General features: G+C 44.9%; 1 protein-coding gene across 1 annotated transcript; it reads right to left on the bottom strand.

Annotated features, from left to right (window-relative positions):
• Window positions 1-8,819: 8,819 nt before the first annotated feature.
• On the bottom strand, window positions 8,820-26,277 carry cmc2 (C-x(9)-C motif containing 2). The gene is made up of 4 exons (XM_080188064.1): window positions 26,233-26,277; window positions 21,949-22,103; window positions 14,561-14,632; window positions 8,820-10,537 (listed from the first exon to the last, which is right to left on the bottom strand). Exons 2-4 carry the CDS (start codon window positions 22,027-22,029, stop codon window positions 10,463-10,465), a joined length of 228 nt encoding a protein of 75 aa, XP_080044190.1. The 5' UTR covers window positions 22,030-22,103; window positions 26,233-26,277; the 3' UTR covers window positions 8,820-10,462.
• Between the last annotated feature and the right edge of the window lie 1,050 nt (window positions 26,278-27,327).

Below are 27,327 nucleotides of genomic sequence, written 5' to 3' on the forward strand. Positions count from 1 at the left end.
GAATCAAGAACCAGGTCACTTATTTGCAGGTGATTTGAAAATTTTGCAAGCCTGAAGATTCTCTCTTAGAATCGTCACTGAGCTGCTGGAGTGAAAAAATATAATCTTACTGGTATAATAAATCACCCTAATTTCATTGTCTGAGATGGTTTTCCTTCCGAGCTATGTTCTTTCTTTCTAATAGTTATGATCTTTCCCTCTCAGTTACTGCTTCCTGCTGGGCTCCCTTTAAGATTGATAATTATCTGCCATCTCTCTGGCCAGTTTCAGTCATATGATGACAGTATCTATTCATTCCACTGCCCAGATAATGGGTTGCAGCCAATTAAACATTGACTCTTCTTCAATGAAACATTGACAGCAATGATCATCTCAATAAAGGATTTTATTTGAAATCTGATCCTCTTGTCATCTAGCAACTATTTACCAATTTAAATCTCTTCCATTCAAATGGTGAAGCCTCAGACAATTAGCACCTGAGAAAACCATTTGCATCTTAATTGGCTTCCCAGACATATTCTCTCTGCCTGCTCAGAATCTTGTGCCCACACCCTCCATGCACAGGAATTTTGGCACAGGTTCAAAGTACGAACAGTTTAACAAATGAGGTCACATTGTCTGATTTTGAACTAACTTCGCTGGCGAAGTGATGTGAAACATGCTGGAGGTGGGTTTGAATCTAATTTGAGTGTTTCAGCATATCATTCATGGAATCATTCACAGAAGGAGGCCATTCAGCCCATTGAGTCTGCACAGACCACAATCCCGCCCAGGGCCCTATCCCCATAACTCCATGCAAGTACTCAAGCTAGTCCCCCTGACATTAACAGGCAATTTAGCATGGCCAATCCACCTAACCCACACATCTTTGGACTGTGGGAGGAAACCGGAGCGCCTGGAGAAAATCCATTCAGACACAGGGAGAACGCGCAAACTCCGCACAGACAGTGATCCAATTCAGGAATCGAACCTGGGTCCCTGGCGCTGTGAGGCAGCAGTGCTAACCACTGTGCCATCGTATTAGCGAGCACTCATGCAAGCTATTGAGGCCGCACTGAACTCTCAACTGGCTCTGGTGTCATGTTGGCGCCATTTACCACAGGTCATATGAACATCGACCTGGTATCATCATCTCTGGGCGGGGTATTGGAGGTGAGCGCTCAGGTAGCCATTAGTTCTCGGGCAGTGCAACAGTCAAGGGACACCAGGGAGGATGCTGGGGATGCAAAGCAGTGCAACTCGGGGCTGGGGGTGAGGGTCACTTTTGCCATGGGGGGGTTTGTGGTTGGGGAAGTGCGGTTGGGGAAATGTGTGTGGGTTCCTCAGAGGCTTTATCTTCATATCATGTCACTCCTTGTTGGGGGGAACATGGTGATTGGGAGGGGGCGACAGGGGGCCTCCTTGCAGGAGCTGGCAAAGCCCAAAGTGGCTGGGAGTGAGCTGTAACAGTTCTGTCATTCTCTTTATCACATGTGAGATTTGACATGATTTCCAGAGATGATGTTGTTGAGGTAAAAAAGAAATAGGAGGGGCCAAGTGAGGTTTCTTTAGCGCAGTTGAGAGCACCACAGAGTGCCTAAGGGCACAAGGCCCCATCACACTGCTGGCCAAAAACTCAGTGGTGCTCAGCAAAAACAGACAAGCAGTCAGCACCCACTGAAATAGCACATTGAAGACCTCTTCCACAGAGACTCTTCTTCAACGCAAGAGTCCTCAACTCCATCCTGCAGCATACTACCAACCACTATCTCAGCACAATCCCATCCTGGCATGAGATAGAAAAGGCCATCCAACAACTAAAGAACAACAAGCCCCCACTAAAGAAATAAAAGATGGCGGAGAAGCACTATTGGCACAAATACATGACCTCATTTGCCTAATCTGGAAAGAGGAAGCATGTCAGACCTCAGAGATACTGTCATCGTGACCACCAATGATGACAAGTCCATCTGCAGTAACTACGGAGGAATTCTCCTGCTCTTGACCACAGGGAAGGTCATCGCAAAAATCCCCCTTAATGACCTTCGCCCAGAGTCACAATGCTGATTCCACCCAGTAACAGGCTCAACAGATCTGACCTTCACTGCACGGCAACTGCAAGAAAAATGCAGGGAACAACACCAACCCTTGTACTTGTCCTTCTCTGACCTCACGAAGACCTTTGATATTCTCAGCTGTAGGGGATTATGGAGCACCTTCTTCCATTTCAGCTGCCCCCAGTTGGTCACCATTCTCTGCCTGCTCCATGATGACTTGCAAGCCTTGATCCTGACCTGCAGATCCACCAATTTATATTCGGACTGGGGTCAAGCAAGGCTGTGTCGTCGCACCATGCCCCTTTCAATCTATCTCACTAAAATGCTTCATCTCATTCTCAGCAAGCTCCCTGCTGGAATGGGACTAAACTAGAGGGCAAATGGGAATCTGATCAACCTCTGCCACCTGCAGGTCAGATCCAAGGCCGCCCTATCCTCTGTCATTGTAGTACACGGTCCAGACGATGTTGGCAATTGCGCCTGCTCAGAGGCCAAGTTCCAAGCCATCATGACAAGATGGGCATCATGGTAGCACAGTGCTTAGCACTGCTGCTTCACAGCTCCAGGGACCTGGATTCAATTCCCGGCTCGGGTCACTGTCTGTGTGGAGTTTGCACATTCTCCTCGTGTCTGTGTGGGTTTTCTCTGGGTGCGCCGATTTCCTCTCACAGTCCAAAGTTGTACGGGTTAGGTTGATTGGCCATGCTAAAATCGCCCCTTAGTGTCCTGAGATGTGTAGATTAGAGGGATTAGTAGGTAAAATATGTAAAGATATGGAGGTAGAGCCTGGGTGGGATTGTGGTCAGTGCAGACTTGATGGGCCGAATGGCCTCTTCCTGTACTGTAGGGATTCTATTCTACGATTCCATGATACCTGAGAGCATGATGGGCCTCACACTTAGGAAGTAAAATGTTCCTCTACCAACCTACTACACCCCCCCTCCCCCACACAGCTCTGCCACCACCCCACCTCGGTTATCAAAATCCACGACGGGGCCTTGGACCACTTTCCAGATCTTGGGAGGGAGCCTACCATCAACAAGGACCAACATCGACCTTGGGGTTCAGCACCAGCTCCAGTGTGCCAGCGCAGCCTTGGGCCTCCTGAGGAAGAGAGTGTTTGAAACCCAGGACCTCAGACCCGGCACCAAGCCCACCTTAAGGAACTGAACAGGAAAAGAAAATGGATTTTTTTTTGGAAAAAGAGAGCAATGTTTAGTAGAAAAAAAATATATAACGGCGTACTCAGGAGCTTTAAAGGCAAGGGGGAGAAAGTCAAGCTCTGAAGTGTGAGCATGCAGAAAAGAACTTGTCCCAGGGTACGAAAGGAATCTCAATCATGACAACACACATTTTTGTGCCCTTGTATAGACCTCAGAAAAGCGGTTCAGTGAACACACTGTGGAGTTTACTAATGGGCATCTAACAGCAATGGGGACATTGTCCTGACCTACTTTATATGCAGAAGCCAGGCCAAAGTTTTTGGAAATATGTGGAATGCAGAATGGAGCCATTTAAAAAGAAGGATGGGAAAGAAAACATCTTTGGGTCTACACTCCAATCTTCATCAAAGCCCAGAGGACTTTTTGTGGGAGAGCTGCATGTGTCAGGTTGGATAACACATTAACTCTGCCTAATCCTTTCACATGTAGCTAGCCAGTAAAATGTTCCATTGTTAGGTGGTCAATAAAATGGCAAGGGTGGCACGGTGGTTAGCACTGCCGCCTCACAGCGCCAGGGACCCAGGTTCAATTCCCGGGCTTGGGTCACTGTCTGGGAGAAGTTTGTATATTCTCCCCGTGTCAGCGTGGGTTTCCTCCAAAAGCTCTGGATTCCTCCCACAGTCCGAAAGTCATGCTGGTTCGGTGCATTGGCCATGCTAAATTCTCCCTCCGTGTACCCGAACAGGTGCCCGAGCGGATTTTCACAGTAACTTCATTGCCATGTTAATGTAAGCCTACTTGTGACTAATTAATAAATTCTTTAATTTCATATAAATTGTGCTCAAATCCAGGAAGGAAACTATAAATATTCGTACAGTTAAACATTGAAAAAGGGGGTAATTTCCAGAAAGTAAGCTCACTGAAAATGTCCACCTGTTCCCTCCTCAGGGTCCGTGGCCATTCACAAGGAGGGTCACAATTTAGGCTGGCACCCAACCTATCAGAGTGCAGGCCTTGTACTGTGCTTTCCAAGCAGGCCTGTCAAGGCGGACTCTCCGATCTCAAACTAAACAAGGCCACTGGGGGAGTTTCCCTGGGCATCCTCAGCATAGACACCGGATCACAAGAAGGTTCGTGGTATCGAGTCAAACATGAGTAAGGAAATCTCCTGCTGATTACCTCTTATTGCCCTCCCTCAGCTGATGTGTCAGCACTCCGTCATGTCGAACAACACTTGGCAAGATCACAGAGGCTAGCAAGGACACAGATGGTACTCTGGGTGAGAAACTTCAATGCATCATCATCAAGAGTACTTTTGTAGGGTTACGATCCCAGTTGCTGCCAATGCTGGGACAGTCGCATCCTAGGGTGGAACCGGGCCAGATAGATCCTAACTTTTATTTTAAGAATGTGGAGAGTGGCTATTGAACGGAGTTACTGAGTCTGCTGATGAACTCTTGACATAATAGCAAAGCAGGAAATGATGAACGGTGTTACTCTGATCCTTAATCCAAAACTATCCCTTTACAAACATGCATAGATTAGTAAAGATAACACAGGTTATAAAATCTACTTATGCTCTAACATTCACACTAAGTATACAGTTAGGTAAACAAATAGGTAACCTGTGGTTACACCACTTTCTGAAGCCAAGTGACCAATACCAAACAGAGTTTCTATGGATCCCTCACCAGTTGCACCACCACCACTCCCCACCTCCTCCGCACCTCCCCCCCCCCACCCCTCCCACCCGCCGTCAACCCCTTTGGACACTTATCACACCAGTAACGAACCGGTCTCACTGGAACTCTGTCTTTCACATGAAGGTTTCCAACCCAAAGGTTGCAAACCCAAAGCCAAACAGGGCACCAAAAGGTTCAAGTTGAACTCCTTAAATGTCATGACACACCTTGGAATTGTCTTCCAAACTGTACTTTTGATTGAAAATCTCCAGCAAGGATCCACCTCCAGGATTTCAACCTCCCCTTCTGATATTCCTCTCCCATATTGCTGTATTCACTCAAGCTTCATCTTTCACATTCTCTCAGGTACTTAGTTGTGCCAACACCATTGCTTCACTGGCCCATAGTAAGGAGTTGCCCACCTTTGTCTATCTTCTCAGATCCTTTGACTTCTCACAAGCCCCACTTTGTCCCAGATCTGCTCCTTGCAGCTTTGTACATTTACTTTGGAGCCTTTCTTTCCATTGCTTACTTTCAATTTCACTGAACAGAATTTTGTTCAGCTTCCTGTTCTTTTAGTTGACTTCACTCTCTTTCTGAGACTTCCTTTTCATCCCATTCCCTCACTGCACCACTTCACTCCTGGATTGTCCAACAGTTTCTGTTGTGGGCGGGAAGCCCGAGGATGTCAAAGACTCTGGAAACACGTAGCAGCACAAGAGAAATTAACTTGGAACTTTCCTCCAACCACAGACTCCCCAATCCCTTCACAAACATCTCAATGTGGCCAGACCTCTGCATACAAAGCAGACCAGACAACGTCCCCATTGCTGCCTAATCCAAATGCCAACTGGACAGCATGTTTCCGTGGTCAATGCAAGGACACATCAATGCTTCAGCTGATCAGAGGCAGATGTATGGGAGATAGCTTGTAAAGTTAAATTGGTGAAGAAACCTATGGTACTGTATTTTAAACATGATGTGGAGATGCCGGCATTGGAATGGGGTAAACACAGTAAGAAGTCTAACAACAGCAGGTATAAGTCCAACCAATTTATTTGATAGTAATCTCACAAGCTTTCGGGGTTTCTCCCTTTGTCAGGTGAATGAAGAGAACTCTCTCTGGGATTGAATCTGCTCCTATGTCTTATGGTCTTCGAATACTCCAAATGCAGCCTAACCAGGGTTTATATGGCGACAACATGACTTCCCAACTCTTGTACTCAATGTCCAAGCCAACGAAAATAAGCATGCCCTTGGCTTTCTTAATCACCTTGGCTACCTTCTTCTGGAGAAGACGTCCGTTTATCTTCCACCTGAAAAGACAAGTACCAGCCTGTTCTTTATTGATACAGGAGATGAAAAGAATGCATGGCTCCAAAACCCGAATGAAAATTGAAACTTCTGCAAACTGACCTACTTCCGCAGGTGTTAAATGACCTGAAAATTTCCTTTAGAGACAACATGCAGCACATAGAAACTTCTCAAGTCATGTGCTATGTTTAAGAAACAAGCTGAGACATTTTTCCATTTTGACCCTTTATTATTAGTGATAAAAATAAAGTCAAACATTTGATGCGAGCTAATCTCCATCAAGCCTAAGTTTGGATCCTGGTCTTTGCTGAGCTATCAGGTCACAGTCTAAGGAACTCTGACTGGCATCAATTACACTGGATTTGTTCAGAGGAATAAATAGCTGGAATTCCCACTCTGAACACCACTTAATGATCTTAACCAAGTCACGCAATGTTGCAGCATTCGACCAAGTAATCCTGTCTAGGTTGCCACATCGACAAATGAAACCATGAAAGAGTTTTAAAATTTATTTATTAGTGTCACAAGTAGGCTTACATTAACACTGCAACGATGTTGCTGTGAAAATCCCCTAGCTGCCACACTCCAGCACCTGTTTGGGGTACACAGAGGGAGAATCTAGCACGGCCAATGCACCCAACCAACCCATCTTTCAGACTGTGGGAGGAAACGGAGCACCCGGAGGAAACCCACGCAGACAACGTGCAGACTCCACACAGACAGTGACCAAAGCCGGGAATCGAACCCGGGTCCCTGGCACTATGAGGCAGCGGTGTTAACCACTGTGCCACCCATTCATAATTCCTCAGATAGAGTTGAGTTAAAGAATGCAACTCGCTTGTCAAAATGTTGGTCTCTTTATTACCATCCATTCAATTTAAAAAAGGTTTTTATATTTTGTCAAGTTTTCAGGTCTCCTTCATTCACTTCCTTTGCTGCTCCCATTCTTCTAACCCTTACCAACCGACTCAAGAATAGCTTCTTCCCTGCTGCCGCCAGACTTTTGAATGGACCTACCTCGCATTAAGTTGATCTTTCTCCACACCCTAGCGATGACCATAACACTACATTCTGCACCCTCTCCTTTCCTTCTCTATGAACAGTATGCTTTGTCTTTATAGCGCGCAAGAGTGAGTACTTTTCACTGTATACTAATACATGTGACAATAATAAATTAAATCAGTGGTCAGGGTGTTGCGCTCACTTCAGTTCGGTATTCCAGGAGCGCTGCATCAGAAATCCCATCTGCCCGCTTAGCTGGATGTGTGGTGCCTTTTCAGAGAGGAGCTAGGCATTCTCCTGGTGTGCTAACCGACAATCATCCCTCAATGGACACAGATTAACCAGTGCCTCTTTGTCAACCTCTGCTGCGCTCAAATCCGCTGACAGCGACTCCACACAATTAATTTACTAGCTATGTAGATCTCTGGGGCAACCTTTTAAGTTGTACAGCACAGAGGCAGTCTGTGGAGACCCATTCGAAAGAGTTCTTCAATTGGCCTTTGCTCTTTTCCCATGTCCTTGCAAAGTGTTACTTGCCCCAATCCTGTCCAAATATCTATCACAGTTCCTTTGTGAAGTTCTTGTTTCATCTGCTTCCACAGCCTTGAAGACAATGCGTTTGCAGATTATATCAATCAGTGCCTGGAAAAGATTTCTCCCCATCTAACCTCCGGCTGTTCTGTCAATTATTGCAATGCTTATTGGCCTTTCTGCTGCCGCAAATAGTTTCTCCTTATTTGCTCTAAACGCCTTCAAAATCATGAAAGTAAATCGAAGTTCTTTTCCCAGTAACCTGCTTCACTGGATGCTGCTTACCAGATCACAACACTGTCAAGCCGGAGGCGCATTGCTAGAAGGACTGTTACAAGGCAAAGGCCCTTTAATTTTTCCAAGTGTGATTTTTCAGCTTTCAACTGACTGGAAATTTGGCAATTTGAACCGAGACAGAGCAAACTGCTTAAAAATGCAAGGCTGCATTCCGGGGGAAGGTGAGAAACCAATAAATCACCCCCAGGGGAGTGTGACGAGAGGCATTTCCTAAAATCCAGGCACTCATTGAAACCTATAACGCACCTCACACATTAAAGTAATCATCTAATGCCCTCTTGTTTGCCTCACTTGAGGCTTCCCGGCAGTGCATTCTGGACTCAAACCACTCCTCGACTGAGCAAGTTCTTTTCTGATGAGAAGATGCTGGTGTTGGACCGGGGTAAACACAGTTAGAAGTCTCATTACGCCAGGTTAAAGTCCAGTAGGTTTATTTGGTAGCAAAAGCCACTAGCTTTTGGAGTGCTGCTCCTTCGTCAGGTAAATGGGAGTTCTGTTCACAAACGGGGCATATACAGACACAAATTCAATTTGCAAAATAATGGTTGGAATGCGAGTCTTTACAGGTAATCAAGTACACATTGTCTGTACCTTTAAGACATGATTACCTGGAAAGACTCGCATTCCAATCATTATTTTGTAAATTGAGTTTGTATCTTTATATGCCGTGTTTGTGAATGGAATTTCCACTTGCCTGACGCAGTGCCCTGAAAACTGTTGACTTTTGCTACCAAATAAACCTGTTGGGCTTTAACCTGGTGTTGTGAGACTTCTTACCGAGTCTTTTCCTCACAGCACATTTGTAAATCATTTTCACATCTGTTTTTTCTTGTTCCTGTTCCTTCCGAGCGGGAATTATAGGTGTGGAGGTTCCCTTGAATGTAAACAAAAAACCTGCGATCTGATTAAAGACGAGCAGCACAGGGGCACGCACTGCTGTCCCACAGTACCAGGGACCTGGCTTCAATTCCCAGGCTTGGGTCACTACCTGCTTGGAGTCTGCATGTTCTCCCCGTATCTGCGTGTGTTTCCCCCAGCTGTGGATTAGCTATGCTAAATTGCCCCTCAGCGTCAGGGGGACTAGCTAGGGCAAATGCATGGGGTTATGGGGACAGGGGCTGGGTGGGATTGTGATCGGTACAGGTGTGAATGGCCCAACTAAGAACAAAAGAACAACCCGGCTCGGGAAACAGGCCCTTCGGCCCAACGAGCCCGCGCCGCCATTTTAAAGCATTTTCCTACATCTACCTTGCCCCGTCTGTATGCGAATGGTACCCCTACTGTAGCCAGATTCAGGGGAGAATAGTGTAGGGTCAATTTGGTACACCGAGTGACCTCTTTCTGCACTGTAGGACTGTACATGATTAAATATTGAAGGATTTGATATGGGCTGAGGGGCAATTAGGTAAGGGTAATAAATACTGGCCTTTGACACTGACATTCCGTAAGTGAATAGAAAAAGATAGAAGCTATTTTCTCGGTGGGGGGGAGGGTATCATTGTACTATTGGAAATAGGTAAACAGCCTCTGTCATCACAACATTACTTTACATCAATGATACTGGAAACCTGGTCTCCCTTCAAACTCTGGTGAGGCTGCAGTTCTTTTTGATAGATGTCAGATGCTCTGACAAAAGGCCACCCAGACCCAAAATGTTGGGTCTACTCTCTCTCTCTCCACTGATGCTGTCAGACCTGCTGAGATTCTCCAGCATTTTTCTGTTTTTGTTACAGATTCCAGCATTTGCAATATTTTGCATTAATATTACTTTAATAGATGTTAGTCAGGTGAGAGCATTAATGGACAGGGGTTATTTATAGATGAGACACACTCTGCCTGATCAAACAGGCTTAGTTAAGCAAACAGGATTCCCATAATCCGTACTGTGGTGTAGATATTGTATGGATGCAGTCGGAAAGAGACTTCTTTTAAATTTAAATGACAATAAAGCACAAATTTTATTCTTCTTGAAACCTCCAAAATCTTAACCCTTTAAAACGGTCAAATCTTCTACCAATCGTGCTGATCACATTCAGCGCAGAGCTGCTCAAATTTAAATATCTCACTTCCACTGCAACGCATTTCAATGTCCAGCAGGTGTCGATGTAAGAATGCACCATGACCAAGCTGTGGGTCAGTCTGGTTACCAGAACCTGCTTCTGGCTCAAGAGAAGACAACACATCTCACTGGGCCAGAACAAGGGGTTTAAACATCACAGCTTTTGTAACAATCCATTTAACAAATGACAAACCAAACAGTCCGAGTACAAACGCTGAACATGTAAAAAAAAGAATATATATACATTCACCAGCTGAGAAACGCGAAGAGCAAATCAAAAAAAGTCAACACAACTGGTTTTGGGTTCTGTCAGTGTGCGGGTTTGCAGGATTCGCACACAGCCCAGTGAAATCGGGGGTGTACCACCTGCTGGGAAAGTTACTTGGAAGATGAATTTAGTCGACGTTGCATTCGGGCTGCATGTTCTCTGCTTTTGGCTCTCTTGGCGTTCGACTGTTGGACAAGGGGGGAGAAACAAAGAGCAAGTTTTTTAGGAGGTTGAAACAGGGCTGCTTCATAGGCAATTCTTTTCTTATTCAGTCGTGGGACATGGGCGTCGCTGGCTGGCCAGCATTTATTGCCCATCCCTAGCTGCAGGAGGGCAGTCGAGAGTCCACCACATTGCTGTGGCTCTGGAGTCACATGTAGGCCAGGCCGGATAAAGATGGCAGATTTCCTTCCCTAAAGGACATTACTGAACCAGATGGGTTTTTCTGACAGTGGTTTCACGGTCATCAATAGATTTTTAATTCCAGATTTTTTTTAATTGAGTTCAAATTCCACCATCTGCCGTGTCAGGATTCGAACCCAGGTCCCCAGAACATTAGCTGAGTTTCGGGATTAATAGTCTAGCGATTATTCCGTCAGGCCATCGCCTCTTTTGATGGGTTTTTCCAATAACTGAAGGGAATCTGGAATTAAAAAGTTTAGCGAATAGTTTAAAATCCTGTTTGGTTCACTGTAGGGAAGGAAATCTGCCGTCCTTACCTGGTCTGGCCTACATTAAATGTAGGCCCACAGCAATGTGGCTGACTAGTGGCCTGGCAAGCCTTTCAATTCAAGGTCAATTAATTCTGGTTTAATAACATAGAACTAAATAAAAGTAAAAAACAAATCCAGAATAGGAAGATTCTGGATTCACTCCCGGATTGTTTAATGACAGGATGGGGGTGGTTTATAGAATCATAGAATCCCTACAATGTAGAAGGAGGCCATTCAGCCCACTGAGTCTGCACTGACCACAATCCCACCTGGGCCCTATTCCCGTAACCCCACACATTTACCTAGTCCCTCTGACATTAGGGTCAATTTGCCTAACCCACACATATTTGGACTGTGGGAGGAAACCGGAGCAGCCAGAGGAAACCCACGCAGACACAGGGAGAACTTGCAGACTCCACACAGACAGCGACCCGAGGCCAGAATTGAACCTGGGTCCCTTGCGCTGTGAGGCAGCAGTGATAATCCCTGTGCCACCGTAGTGAAGGTGAACATTGATCCACAGCACCGCTGCTCCTCGATCCTCCCAACCTTTTACCAGCCGTGTGAAGGTGAGAGCAGTGATGCCAAAATGCCTGGTGAGTTTCTTTTTATTGGAGATTTGTGGGGGGAGCTACCAGGCGTACCAGATAAATCACACACCCCCAGAAAGTGTCAACTCCTTCAGGAGAGAAGAGGAGAAAGGCAAAATTAACAAAAACAAGAAAACACAGTTGCGTCAAAGATAAAAATCTTAAAGTCTTGAATTGATTATTTTTATTCTTTCAAAGGTTCCTAAATCAATTCCTAAACAGAAGGGTTTCCCTTACGTCACGTCTGGGTCTGTTATGGAATTGTTAAGGGATTTAGTCAACAACCCCATGATTGGTCTAAAATACAGCTCCCATATTTATATCCATTCCCGTGTTCCCAGGTCTGCAGAACCCACTGCCATTGTTCCCTTGAAACTGTTACAAGGAAATGGTCATCTTTAATTCCCCTCCGCCTCATCTAGCTTTCCTTTCTGTAAAATGAGATAAATAATGATTCAGAGAGTTTAATGGAAGCTGCAGAGGGCAGCAGGGAACGGTCTGAGCCGGAGTCGTTACCAAGTGGGTGCAGCTCCAACAACACTCAAGAAGCTTGACACCATCCAGGACACAGCAGCCCCACTTGATTGGCACCACATCTCCAAATATCCACTCCCTCCACCACCAACGCTCAGTAGCAGCAACGTGTACTGTCTACAAGATGCACTGCAGCAATTCACCAAGGATCCTTAGACAGAACCTTCCAAACCCACGACCACTTCCATCTAGAAGGAAAAGAACAACACCACTTCCAAGTTCCCCTCCAAGCCACTTATCATCCTGGCTTGGAAATATATCAGACATTCCTTTGCAGTCACCAGGTCAAAATCCTGGAATTCCCTCCCTAATGGCATTGTGGGTCAACCCATAGCACGTGGATTGCAGCAATTGAAGAAAGCAGCTCACCATCACCTTCTCAAGAAGCAAACAGGGATGGGCAATAAACGCTGGCCAGTCAGTGACACCCATGTCACACGAGCGAACAAAAGTTCAGAATTCAGGTTTGGTTCTGGAATCTTCCTTGAACAGACTGGTGCTCACCGTCTGCCAGCCCTAACCCCATCATTGGCTCTGGAGTCCAATGCTTCCCGAACATTTTCCTGGCGGGACCTCAATGACTCCACCTTTCTGTGAGCCCCAAATGAAAACTTGAGGGTACGAGAGTTATAGAGAGGTGGGGTTGTGGGGGGGAGGGGGGGAGGGAGGGGGAGGGAGGGATGGATGCTTTAGTTTTGACCAGGGAGGGAGAGGGCAACAGCAGTTGCAGATGAAGGGGGTGGGACAGGAAGGAGTTTGATGAAAAAGGTAAGCTCTCTCCAATATTAAAAAACACAACCAATTCACGGGTCTTTTTTTGAGCAGCAAAATCAGACTGGAGGGAGAGTAGTTGAAGAGGCCACATTCACCAAATGGACTCTGATCGATGGAGGTATTGTCATGGCAAATGCAGTACGAAACATTTAGCTGTCCATCTCTGTTCAACTCAAACCCAGCAGGTCAACTGACGGTCAAAGAATCATCCTGAGGAATGAACCAGTGAATGACTGCGCCTGAGATGGTGATTATCTAACTGTTCCACAGCAATGCCTCCACCAATCACTAATCCATTTGCCAACCAATCGTATAATGTGTCTCTTCTTATTTCCCAGCAATGCAAAATTTTACTAAATGACTGTTTAAAAGCAGCCTCGCAGTAGTCAGAAATCAAACTCGATTGCTTCTGTTGCCCTCGGATCTCGTAACCCCAAAATCTCTTCTCGTTTCCCGCAGTTTGGGAAGCCCTGATGAACGTGGATGAACAACAACGCTCTGTGAGAGGGTCGGGTGGTCAGACCAACTGCCGGGCCCACCATCATGTATTAGACAAGGTGTAGTTTGCAGGTGTTGTCACAGAGGAAGTTTTCAATCCGCTGACCATGGGGCATGCTGGAGAAACATGTTTCCTGGCTTGAAACGAAACGAGAGAGACTACAACCCTCGGGGGCAGGGGAAACCAGGGAGACTACAACCCTCGGGGGCAGGGGAGAACAAGACAGACTACAACCCTCGGGGGCAGGGGAGAACAAGAGAGACTACAACCCTCGGGGGCAGGGGAGAACAAGAGAGACTACAACCCTCGGGGGCAGGGGAGAACAAGAGAGACTACAACCCTCGGGGGCAGGGGAGAACAAGAGAGACTACAACCCTCGGGGGCAGGGGAGAACAAGAGAGACTACAACCCTCGGGGGCAGGGGAAACCAGAGAGACTACAACCCTCGGGGGCAGGGGAGAACAAGAGAGACTACAACCCTCGGGGGCAGGGGAGAACAAGAGAGACTACAACCCTCGGGGGCAGGGGAGAACAAGAGAGACTACAACCCTCGGGGGCAGGGGAGAACAAGAGAGACTACAACCCTCGGTAGCAGGGGAAACCAGAGAGACTACAACCCTCGGGGGCAGGGGAAACCAGGGAGACTACAACCCTCAGGGGCAGGGGAAACCAGAGAGACTACAACCCTCGGGGGCAGGGGAAACCAGGGAGACTACAACCCTCGGGGGCAGGGGAAACCAGAGAGACTACAACCCTCGGGGGCAGGGGAAACCAGAGAGACTACAACCCTCGGGGGCAGGGGAAAACAGAGAGACTACAGCCCTCGGGGGCAGGGGAAACCAGAGAGACTACAACCCTCGGGGGCAGGGGAGAACAAGAGACTACAACCCTCGGGGGCAGGGGAAACCAGAGAGACTACAACCCTCAGGAGCAGGGGAGAACAAGAGACTACAACCCACGTGGTGGGGATTGGGGAGGTGTGCAGAACCTGGAAGAGGACCACTGTGCTGGAGAACAGAAAAATGCATTAAAAACAAACAGGTGGTACAGTACCAATAAGAATAAATACAGCAAAAACTACAATTTTAAACACCTTACCTCCTCCTTTAAGCAACGTCTCATCTCTCGATCAATATCATTACATTTTCCCAGAAACTTCAGGAAGCTGTGCTGTTGAGATGAGAAGATATGGCAGAGGGTTACAACATTGGTCACACAAGCTAGCCATGACTGGCAAATTTACTTTGGCAGGACATCTGCAACGAACCACTGACGCTGGATGAGCAGGTTAGCAGGATAAATACGTGTCAGGGGGCTCCTAATCCCCCTGACACTATAGGGCCTGGGTGGGATTGCTGTTAGTGCAGACATGATGGGCCGAATGGCCTCTTTATGCACTATATGGATTCTATTCAATGATTTTTAAAAAAGGGTAGACAAGCAGAGGATGCCACACAGCAAAGATTCACTAAGTTGGTTCCTAGGATAAGGGGTTTGCCCTATAAGAGGTGGAGATGCTCACCTGATGAAGGAACAGCGCTCCGAAAGCTCGTGATTCCAAATAAGCCTGTTGGACTTTAACCTGGCGTTGTGAGGCTTCTTCCCACAGTAGGACGCTAAGCAAACTGGGCGTGTATTATCTGAAGTTTAGAAGAATGAGAGGTAATCTCACTGAAACACGCAAGGTTCTGACGAGGTTTGACAGGGTAGGGTAGACACATTTCTGCTGGTCAGGGAATCTAAGGGTCAATGTTTCAACCTCAGGGATTCGAAAGAGGATAAAGTATTTTACTCAGAAAGTTGTGGATGTTGGGAATTCTCTGTCCCAGACGGTCACAGATGCTCCACTGTTGAATGCATTTAAGGCTGAGATGGACAGGTTTTTGATGTCTCAGGGAAAGTGAGGAAAAGGTTGTGGGAACGTAGAGTTAAAATGCAAAATCTGCCATGATCGTATTGAATAGTGGTGCAGGAATGACCCAGTTTCTTGGTTCATACGACAGGCCTGGGGAATTCAGAAGCCTGGCAGGGAGAGAGAGGAGAGAGGATTATTGGGTGGTTGCAGAGAAACTATTTCTTCTGGGGGAAGGTCCAGGTTAAGAACATAAGAACATAAGAAATAGGAGCAGGAGTAGGCCATCTAGCCCTTCGAGCCTGCCCCGCCATTCAATAAGATCATGGCTGATCTGTCGTGGCTCAGTTCCACTTTCCCGCCCTCTCCCCATAACCCTTAATCCCCTCTCTTATCAAGAACCCATCAACCCGCTTCTTAAAAATATTTAGCGAGGTAGCCTCCACCACTTCAACGGGCAGAGAATTCCAGAGATTCACCACCCTTTGAGTGAAGAAGTTCCTCCTCAACTCCGTTCTAAACCGCCTCCCCTTTATCTTAAGGGGGACCTGTCTTGAAATCAGAGCCAGGCATTTACAAGCTAAACCCAAAAGCATCTGTTCACACAAAGGGGAATGGAAATCTATAATTCTCTCTCTCTCTCCTCCCCCCACCAAGCCAGACGTCATGTGGAAACTTAGACAGAGATTAGCTGGTTTTTGTTAGTGAGAAATATCAAGGGACATGCAGCAAAAGTGGGTAAATGAGATTGGGAAAGCAGCCATGATCTCGCCAAATGATAGACCGGACTCCACAGGCTGAATGGCCTTCCCCTAAGATCAGCCATGATCCTATTGGACGGTCAAGCAGGTTCAACAGGCCATGTGGTCCGCTCCTATTTCTTGGTTCACGTGACCTGGAAGATCTCAGGAAGGATTGAACTGTGAACTTATTTAACAACCTTGCACTCTCAAGCTATTCCTGCCACCCCTAACTCTCACCATACAGATCTTGTGCAGGTAGTGGTAAATAAACCTGTGTTAAATTAAACCTACCTCATTAGCAAGAGCCAGAAAAACTGGGTTTATCAAGCTGTTACTGTTGTATCTGGGCCCAGTGAACAAGCTCTCCTGTTCCCAGTCCAATTCATGATAGCTGACATTGGGAAAAACTTTTTTTTGGTAACCAGAGCTTTTGTGACTCAATATTGTACTTCATTTATAATGTTCTTGTGAAGCACTTAGGCTCATTTTTATAATGGGCTTGATTATGGGTTTTATTATGAGGTCCTGACCCCAGGATCTGCTGGTCAAGTAAGGCATGTTCAACATGCCAGTGAGGTGGTAAGAGTGAGATAGACTCTCGGACATGTTTGATACAGAGTGGGGCCTCACGAGAAAAATCTCACTACATGAAGAGGAGAAAGAACAACAAATCTGATTTGACTTTACAGGGCGGTACGGTGGCACAGTGGTTAGCACTGCTGCCTCACGGCGCCAGGGACCCAGGTTCAATTCTGGCCTTGGGTGACTGTCTGTGTGGAGCTTGTATGTTCGCCCGGTGTCTGTGTGGGTTTCCTCCAGGTGCTCTGGTTTCCTCCCACAGTCCAAAGATGTGCCAATTCAGTTGATTGGCCATGCTAAATTGCCCCTTAGTGTCAGGTGATTTGTAGGGTAGATAAGTGGGATTACGGGGATAGGGCCTGGGTGGGATTGTGGTCAGTGCAGACACGATGGGCTGAATGGCCACCTTTTGCGCTGTAGGGATTCTAATATTAAAAGATGCAACATGAACTTAGTTGTGTTACTGTTCTAACAAGAAAACCTGTTTGGTCCATTCATTCATTTGAATAGATGATGGAACAGCACCGATACAAGTTTTAAAATGGTTTTCTTTATTGAACAGAACTTATTAAAAAATTAACATGACAAAAATGAAAAAAAAAATTTGGAGATTGGCTCTTACTGCCATCTCTTGTACTGAACTTGAACGCGCTGGACGTAGCAAACTCAATAAACTGAAAAACACACACTAAAATCCAAACCGCATCTCATTATTGGAAATGTTTTCCGCCGTCTGTCGCTATCTTAGAAAGAAAAACATTCCTTGCAGCTGCTGTTACAAAAATGTTTGCCTGCATTATGTACGCTTTAGGAATGCAGTCAATTTTTAGCTAACCTTTAGCCTTCTGATTTTACATGCAGTCAAGTTAGCAGAGTTTGTTGAATTGGCAGAAATATCTCAAAATGAAGCCTTTGCATACACTGAAGCAAACAGGGCTAAGCATACATTGGATGTCTCAAAACCTTTGCTTAGACGAGGTGTGTTATTTTTCTGTGGCTAGTTGTGGGTATTGGGATCGTGTCAATTTTTCTCTTTTGTTCACACTCTCTTCATATTCAATGCTGCAGCTTTGTGTTGGCTGGCAGGATACTTGGCTTTGAAGATAATTGACCAGATGTTGCAAAGTTTGACTGGAGAAGTAAGCACCCTTAAGCACAACCTGGGTGCTAATACTTCTACAAATTCTTATTGAGTGTTTCTAAGAATTATTTTTGTCAACGATACAAGAATATTCAAGACATTACATAAGGGAGACAGTAACATAGTGGTGATCTCACTGGAGTAGTAAACCAGACGCCCAGATTAGTCTTTTTGGGTCACTGGGTTCAAATTCCACCATCGTAGCTGGTGGGATGTAAAATTCAATCAAATAATTAATAGATCTGGAATCAGAAGCTAGAGCTAGTATTGACACCATGAAACTATCACTGGTTGTTGGAAAACATTATCACTATTCACTAATGTCCTTTACGACCAGATATCTACCATCCTTACTGTCATGTTAGTGTACCTTTGAGAAAGTTTTTTTTAAAACCATGCAGTTTACAGCTTCAGCGATATCATTGGAGATGGAGTTAAGCTGTGGCAGTCAGGTGATCAGGCTTTCAGTTTTGTTACGTGGCAGTCAGGCGATAGGGTTTTTTCCTTTGGGCTTTCAGTTTAGCAGCAAACTAAGAAGCAGTCTCTCTCTCTCTCTTTCTGTTCTTCCTTTGTTTGGTTCTGAAACTATTATCAGTTCATTGAAGGAGGGAATTACTGCCATCCAGCCTTAAAGAAGCCATGTTTTGGGAAACAGATTCGACCACAACCTCTTCTGAGTTTCTTCACAAGGGATTTATAACATTCAGCCCAGGAGGCAGGATTCCTGTAACAAGTGTGCATTAACCTATGCGTATTATGCTTATTTGGAAAGTTGTGTGTTTTGGATGTTGGAACGCATTAGAGATATTCCTTAAGAGTTATACATTATCATGGTGATCGTGTTTCTTGTTAAAAGTTCTTGCTCATTGTCTTACTGTACATGTCAACAATATTCTTAGTTAAACGTTGTTTTTGATAAAAGCTCCTCATTGGTCAGTTTAATCAACCTGAAGTGAAACCTCTCATGCTTGTCCTAGACAAATTCAGTGTAAAGCATAGCAGGCCATGTGAACTTCATAGAACACCTTGAAGTATCCAACTCTAGCTTGTAACACTTAGTATGGTTTACAGACCTTCAGTAATTTAAGTGCATCTTCACATCCATACTTTATTACCCTTTGGGCAATAGTGAGTAAAGTGGTGGAACGATCCCCGTACTTATTATCAACCAGTTGAACTGTGTTCTGAACATTCCTTCACCCACAGAAATGTGTTTGGCTCTTAAATGCTTCGGAGATGGCCTAACAAGACACTCATTTGTACCAAACTTCTACTCATCAAATGGACTGCAGCAGTTCAAGAAGGTAGCTCATCACCACCTTCTCAAGGGCAATAAGTGTTGGCCTTGCCAGTGACATCCACATTCCATGGATGAATAGAAACAGGGCCTTATCTATCACAGGATTGGTGTAATATCTCTTTTCAAGCAGAGGTGGTAAGTCTCTACATAAATACGAAAATAACCAGCAGAAGTGATACTAAAGTCAAAATATAAAATTGATAGGACCAAGTGCCTTTTCTGCACATGATTAATATAGTTTGCTGAAATAAATTAATTACTGAAGGTTTCTATTTTGCACTTATTAGGGCAAGATAAACCAACAGTAAATGGAACAACAATTTACACTACACGAGAAGAGAGTCCTAACTAGTTGGTAAGTGGACTCTGATTGGTAGAGGCGTTGTCATGGTGACTAGAGAACAATTAACTGTTCACTGTCAAGTTTTTTGTTTCAAGTTCAACCAGGCATCAGCTGATTGGCCAAGGCATTGTCATGGGGAATGAAACAGGAAATGGCTACCCCTTCCCACCCCCACTCAGTTTAGTTTAGAAAGGTGTGATGGAGAGGTAAGGTTCCTCCAAGTTTTGAACAGCAAGTGAAGCCGGCCATTTTATGTGTTACTAGCATACCCGAGAGGCATTCGCCACTCACGGGATCCTGCCATCAAGCCAAAAAGATACTCTGCCTATCACACAAATGTGTGATGTGATATACGAATTTCGGTGCCAGCATTTTGCCAGGTATATAGGCATATGTATGTACACCACAATGACTGGTGGATATTTCAAACAGCACGTCCCTCCAGCTGTTCGCAACAGGCAATGTACCTTATCAGCCCATGCTTGCAAAACTCAAATCACTGTGTCCAACACTGTGCAAAGAATTACACTGAAAATCAATTTAAGATTATCAGCCTCTGTCAATAAGAATCCACTTTACTAATTCATCAGCATTCTTCTCATGCAGTATAAATTGTTGTTTTATCTTGCATGTTTTTTTTCAGCCACACTCAAATTCTATAATTCTGACTAATTTGCGAACATAATAAACTAAATAATATCATTTTTAAAATATACTTGACAAGCAACAGAAAAAAAGAACACAAATTAAATTATAATCCTCCTTAGTTTCTGCAACACAGTGGGCACCGCAGGGTAGAATGTATGATCCTTGAGAAATCCTTAGTTAAAGTTTCCTTGTCAATTGATAAACACTATTCTATGACTGGCTGCACATTTTATTTTTAAAAATATGCTGTTCCTATTTTTATTCTGGTTGCGATTATACACAGGGTGAGGATAGTTAACGGGTTACAGGATGAGACATTATGATTTATTGGTCAATAAGGTATAAAAAGGTAAGTCAAATGGTCTGAAGGCAAGGACAAAAAAAATCCAGCAAAAATCATTGCGTGTAAAAGCACACAGCTTGCTTTGGGGGAACAGGGAAGCGAAACAGAGACACAGAAAGCTAGAGGGAGTCAAAATAACTTGGCACCAAGGCCGTCATTCTGCCAGATATTATCCCTGAAAAGTCTACAATCCGATAGAACGTGTAGAAATCAAAACATCCTGGGAGGTTGGCCTGGCCACACAGGACACAGGACACAACTGTTGCAATCGATCCATTTCAATGATAGTGAGGCAACAATGGGATTAAATCTGGGTGCAAAAGGAATCACCCGAGAAGGGAGGGACAGGCCAGTAGGATGAGAGAAATATCCTGGATATCCAAGTTACAGGAGGCTCAGAGCAACCCAGCAGAGGCGACTTACAGGAGGTTAAATTCCAACAGGTTTATTTGGAATCATGAGCTTTCAGAGAGCTGCTCCTTCATCAGGTGAATGGATGAAGGAGCAGTGCTCCGAAAGCTCGTGATTCCAAACAAACCTGTTGGAATTTAACCTAGTGTTGTGTGACTTCTTCCTGTGCCCACCCCAGTCCAACGCCAGCGTCTCCGCATCATGACTTAGAGGAGGACAGAACTGGCAGAGGAGTCACATTCATACATGCCACACTGACTGGCGTGACCAGGGAGTGATTACTGCCCGGAGTGTAAGGGTAATACTGCATTTTAATATCACTGCCCGAACATTAATAGGTGGTCAAGTCTTACATACATTGAATAAAATACAACCACTTTACCAATAAGGATTTGAATTATTTTTGAATTACTTTGAATAAACTTGGAACAGGAGCACAAGGGGCTAAAAGGCTAATTGACTCCTGGGATCCTGAATTTCTAACGCTCACGCTGATGGAAAGCCAGGGACAAGCTGGAGTTTTAGTACATGGTCATTTCTGTAATACAGCCTGAACCAAACAACACCAAAGGGGGCAGAACTCAAAATCAACTTTAAATAAAGAGAATCGAAGAGTTCCCTACCTCGGAAATTACAGTCCAAATAAGTATTTGCACCAATGGAGCTTGTGTTAACAGTAATGTGTCAGAACACAGTTGCTGCAGACCCTCATTATAGCTTATCATAGTAATTAGAACAATTTATTAATGCTACTTCCACGGGTTAAAAATTGAGTCTCGGGGCAGGGCAGAGGGTGAAACTGGCCATAAATTTGGACTCCAATCAAAAAAAAAATTTAGACCATTCCAGGATTTTCTGTAACCAACTCACACAATCGTTTCCCACGGGACCAACTTCTCGTGAATAATCAACTGTGTTTCAGCTGGTCTGTCCAATATCTCCTGATTATCCCAGTGATAAACTCTGTATACAACCACACAAATGTGGTCACCAGAGGCCAACAAGAAAAACAGGCAACAGTATAATATTTGGAATTCATTTCCCAAGAAAAGGCAATCTGCAACGGAGAATTTGACTGAGATATACATTTCTGAGATGAAAGTGCACCATTTTAATTCATACTCACTTCTCTATGACACTGTTTGAGACGTTCAATTATAATGTTGCATTCATCTGTATGCAAATGTGGAGATAGGTCCGGGTGCATGTTTGGTTATGGTTTATCTTTTGCTAAATTGGAAGTGGATCCTTAATACAGACACCCAGGATAGAAAGCGGTCTCTGAAAGTCAGATTGATAGGTACAGATCAGCACATGACAGTAATCACTAACTTGTACATTAAAACAGCCCCTGTTAACACCAACTCGAGCAAATATTATTCAGAAGTGAGGCAAGACAGGCTGGTGATAGAGGGACTAAAACACTTCCCTTCCGTGACAACAATTTTCGTTGTTCCCTTAAAAGAAAATCAGTAATCTCACAGAGAGTGGTCACTCCCCGACTGCATTTTGGGCACTTGTTGTAATATATAATTTCTTTAAAGGACAACTGCACACACTTCCTGTCAAGCTGCAAGTGTTCCTCCGATTCACGGTGGGCAAGGTCATAAGGGGTCTGCCAGTAACATAATCATTTAGACCCAAAATTATAGAATAGTTACAGCACAGAAGGAGGCCACAATTCACGCAATCATTAATTCTAAATGAACGCCTTGAATTTTTAAAAATTTCACTCGTGGGACATGGGTGTCACTGGCTGGCCAGCATTTATTGCCCATCCCTAGTTGCCCAAGGGCAGTTGGGAGTTAATCACATTGCTGTGGCTGAAGTCACATGTAGGCCAGACCAGTTATAAAGATGGCAGATTTCCTTCCCTAAAGGTCATTAGTGAGCCAGATTGCTTTTCCAACAATTAACAATGGTTTCATGGTCATCAGTGGACTCTTAATTCCATATATTTTCTGTTCAATTCAAATTTCACCATTTACTGCGGTGGGATTCGAACCCAGGTCCCCAGAATGTCAGCTGAGTTTCTGGATTAATAGTCTAGCAATAATATCACTAGGCCATCACCTCCCTGATTTATATGTAGCATCTTTCATAACCTCTGAATGTCCCAAAGCACCTTAAAGCCAGAAAACTACTTCTGAAATATGGCCATCTGCTGTACACTAGCAGTTAAGCTGACAACCTATTTTAGTGCAGTTTGTTTGAAGACAAACCTTGGTCAAGACACTTGAAGGGGTGGGGGTGAAAGAGACTCCTCTACTCCCCGAAATAGTGCCTTTGGATCTTACACATGTCCCAAAAGGGAAGACAGGACCTTGGTTAAAAGTTATCGCAAAGAACAACATTTCTGGCACAGTGACACCCCTAGGTGGTATGCTGGGAGTCACAGCCTAGATCACTAGTTCAATCAACACAGAATAGGTGAAATTGTTGTAAATAGACTTTCCGTTATTATAAAAAGCATTTTCCTCAAAGCTGGCCACACCTCCAAGTTGAAATAATGAGGATTTGATCCATCAAGAAGGTTCTTCACACTTAGATCATAACAACTACCCAGGCATATTTTTAAAGGTTTTAATTTGAACAAAAATACAAGAATCTTACCACTGTACGCCTGGGAAATATAACCCAGTAAAAAGTCTGACAACACCAGGTTTTAGTCCAACCGATTTATTTGATAGTAAACGCACAAGCTTTCGGGTTAGTCCCTTCGTCAGGGACTAACCCGAAAGCTTGTGCGTTTACTATCAAATAAATCGGTTGGACTAAAACCTGGTGTTGTCAGACTTTTTACTGTGTTTACCCCAGTCCAACGCCGGCACATCCACACCAGAAATATAACCCATACTGAGCCATTTAAAGTCATTTTCAGGGATTGAAAAATAGATCAGATAATGGTGGATTAGACATTATTACAAAAAAATTGACATTTTTAATAACCCATTTTGCTTAAACTACAGCACTAGCATTTACCCAATAATGTGGAAAATTATTTGGTTATGTTTTGTCCAATAAAAAGCAGGACAAATCCAATCCAGCCAATCACTGCCCTATCAGTCTTCTGGCATTCATCACAAAATAACACAGAATAGTCAACAATGCGACCCAGCGATACTTACTCAGCGGTATCCTGTAGGTCTGCGCTCTGCAAGGCCACTCAGTTCCTGACCCTCACTATAAACTCAGTCCAAATGAGCGGAATTCCAAAGATGACATGAGTGTAACAACCACTGACATCAAGGAAACACTTGACCATGTAATAGCATCAGAGAGTGCTAGCAAAACTGCAGTCAATGGGAAACAACACAAAAACTTTCCACTCGTTGGCATCATATCAAGCACAAAGAAAACGGTTGTGTTTGTTGGAGGCCAGTCATCTCAGCTGCTCATCAATGACTTTTTTTCCATCACAAAAAGGACAAAGTGGGGATTAACCAGCTGCTGACTCCTCGGATACTAAAACAGTCATGTTCACATGTAGCAAGATATGGGCAACACTCATGAAGCTGATAAATGGCAAGTAACATTCACATATAAAAAGTGCCAGGCAATGGCTATCTCCAAACAGGAAAACTCAGCATTGAATGATATTACTCTTACTGAATTTCCCATGATTAACATCCTGCGGAGAAAAACGACCAGAAACTAGACCAGCCATGTAAATGTTGTAGCTACAAGAGCAGGTCAGAGGTTGGGAATTCTGTGGAGAGTAACCTCACCTTCTGATTCTCCAAAGCCTGTCCTCAGCTGATGGAATACTTTCTACTTATCTAGATGTGCACTCCACTCAAAACACTCGATACATTCCAAGACAAAGTAGCCCACTTGATTAGCACCACATCCACTGATTTAAACATTCACTCTCCATCATTACATAAGAACATAAGAACATAAGAAATAGGAGCAGGAGTAGGCCATCTAGCCCTTCGAGCCTGCCCCGCCATTCAATAAGATCATGGCTGATCTGTTGTGGCTCAGTTCCACTTCCCCGCCCTCTCCCCATAACCCTTAATCCCCTCTCTTATCAAGAACCCATCAACCCGCTTCTTAAAAATATTTAGCGAGGCAGCCTCCACCACTTCAACGGGCAGAGAATTCCAGAGATTCACCACCCTTTGAGTGAAGAAGTTCCTCCTCAACTCCGTTCTAAACCGCCTCCCCTTTATCTTGAGGCTGTGCCCCCTAGTCCTACTGTCTTTTTTGAGCGGGAAGAGTCTCTCCACCTCTATCCTATCCATCCCATTCATCATCTTATACGTCTCAATGAGATCTCCCCTCGTTCTTCTAAACTCTAACGAGTACAAGCCCAGTTTATTCAGCCTCTCCTCATAGCTCAATCCCCTCAACTCCGGTATCAGCCTAGTAAACCTCCTCTGCACTCCCTCCAGGGCCAAAATATCCTTGCGCAGGTGCGGCGCCCAAAACTGCACACAGTACTCCAGCTGCGGCCTCACCAATGCCCTATACAGCTGCAGCAAGACCTCCCTACTTTTATATTCAATCCCCCTCGCTATGAAGGCCAGCATCCCATTCGCCTTCCTGACCACCTGCTGCACCTGCAAGCTGTCAGTACCACCTAGAAGATGCTTTACAGCAACTAGCCAAGACTACTTTGATTGCACTTACCAAACACACAACCTTTGTGGATGACAAAGGCAGCAGACACATGGCAACAGCGCCACTGGCAAGCTCCCCTCTGGGTCACACACCATTCTGACTTGGAATTATATCACCGTTCTTTCACCAGCACTGGGTCAAAATCCTGGAACTCTCTCCCTAATAGCACTGTGGATGTACCACACCAAACAGGCTGCAACAGTTCAGGGCAGCAGCTCACCATCACCTTCTCAAAGACAATTAGAGATGGGTAAATGTACAAATGACTATTATTCTACTACGCCAACTGAATGCATTGGTAAATTTTACATTTGCAATTATGCATATAGGAGTTTGGGCAGAAACATTCACCATAAGGTGCACTAAATAAAAATCTGCGTAAGTTACACCCAGCATTCCGACTGCATTCAAAGCAGAAACTCCCACCGAGCCCTTAACTTGAATGTACTTGGAGCCATTCATCCCCATGACCTTCTGACTCAAGAGGGAATGACTGCTAGCGCACAACCAGCTAAATGCAGTTATTATTAATGTGACATCCGTGAGTACACAACCCCCCACATGGCAATGGGATAAATTAGCAGTTAAATGTTGTATAAAGTCTTTCTGGGGCACCAGACACACAACTCAGATCACACAGGAAGAAATACACTAATTCCCGCATTAACATCGACAATTCCAGGAGCCATGGGACTTCAGCGATTGATTTTATTTATAATTTTTAGTCAGCTTAAGGCAAGTTTACTTCTAACTGCCAAAGCATTATTACCTTTGCAGCACTCACCTTGTGTCCCCCAGATGTTCTCAGAACCCGGTGTAACTGCATGGCAGGAAGTAACAATTTGTCTGATTGACAGCTCAATGGACTATTCAGATAATCCACTCCAGTGCCTGTCAACTACAAACATCCAATAGTCGATAGAGGAAGGGGCGGGTGCATCAGAGTTCAACCAATCAGTGAATAGGGGAGGCGGGAGCTATAGAGCAGGAACTGACACTTGTCAATGGGCAAGAGTGAGGGTTTGAAGGTTTTTAACTTTAAGTTTTTAAGTTTATTTACCACTTGCAAAAGAAGATTTGTGATCTGCAACAATAATTGCACTCTCTCTCCTCCACTGTAGCTGAAAAGATATTCTCTTCACAACCAACAAGGATGAAAAAGAAGTTTAAGTTTAAAGTTTAAGTTTATTTATTAGTGTCGCAAGTAAGCTTACATTAACACTGCAATCCCCTAGTCAGCACACCGCAGCGCCTGTGTGGCTACGCTTGAGGGAGAAGTTAGCACGGCCAATGCACCTAACCAGCACATCTTTCAGACTGTGGGAGGAATGGGCAGCACGGCAGCAAAGTGATTAGTACTGCTGCCTCCCAGAATAAACATTGCACGTGTGCAAGAGAGGGCACCCAGTGTGAGCACAGTGACGGGGCAGATTTAGGAGTGCATCAGGGGGAGGACCATTTTGGTAATTGGATGCGGTAGTTGGTAAGCCTACCAACAATCTGTTATCTGTGCGGCACCGTGACACAGTGGTTAGCACTGCTGCTTCACAGCACCAGGGACCTGGGTTTGATTCCTGGCTTAAGTCACTGTTTGTGGGGAGTCTGCACATTCTCCCTGTGTCTGGGTGCTCCACTTTCCACCTGCTGTCCAAAGATGTATGGGTTAGGTGGACTGGCCGTGCTAAATTGCCCCTTAATGTCAGGACTAGCTCGGGTAAATGTGTGGGGTTACGGGAAGGGGGCCTAGTTGGGATTGTGGTCGGTGCAGACTCGATGGGCTAAGTGACCTCCTTCTGCACTGTAGGATTCTATGAAACTGGACCAGGCAGAGGAAACCCAAGCAGACACAGGGAGAGCATGCAGATTGCACACAGACATT

This window comes from Carcharhinus amblyrhynchos, chromosome 4, assembly GCF_965287045.1.
Source record: "Carcharhinus amblyrhynchos chromosome 4, sCarAmb.v2.hapA, whole genome shotgun sequence".
In the NCBI taxonomy this organism is placed as follows: Eukaryota; Metazoa; Chordata; class Chondrichthyes; order Carcharhiniformes; family Carcharhinidae; genus Carcharhinus; species Carcharhinus amblyrhynchos.

Excerpts from the sequence above, each read along its gene's own strand:
- cmc2 (XM_080188064.1), bottom strand. The coding sequence starts at position 22,029 with ATGCACCCGGACCTATCTCCACATTTGCATACAGATGAATGCAACATT. Across the intron at positions 14,633-21,948 it reads TCAAACAGTGTCATAGAGAA|CACAGCTTCCTGAAGTTTCT; the intron begins GTGAGTATGAAT and ends TCATCTCAACAG. Across the intron at positions 10,538-14,560 it reads GACGTTGCTTAAAGGAGGAG|TCGAACGCCAAGAGAGCCAA; the intron begins GTAAGGTGTTTA and ends CTTGTCCAACAG.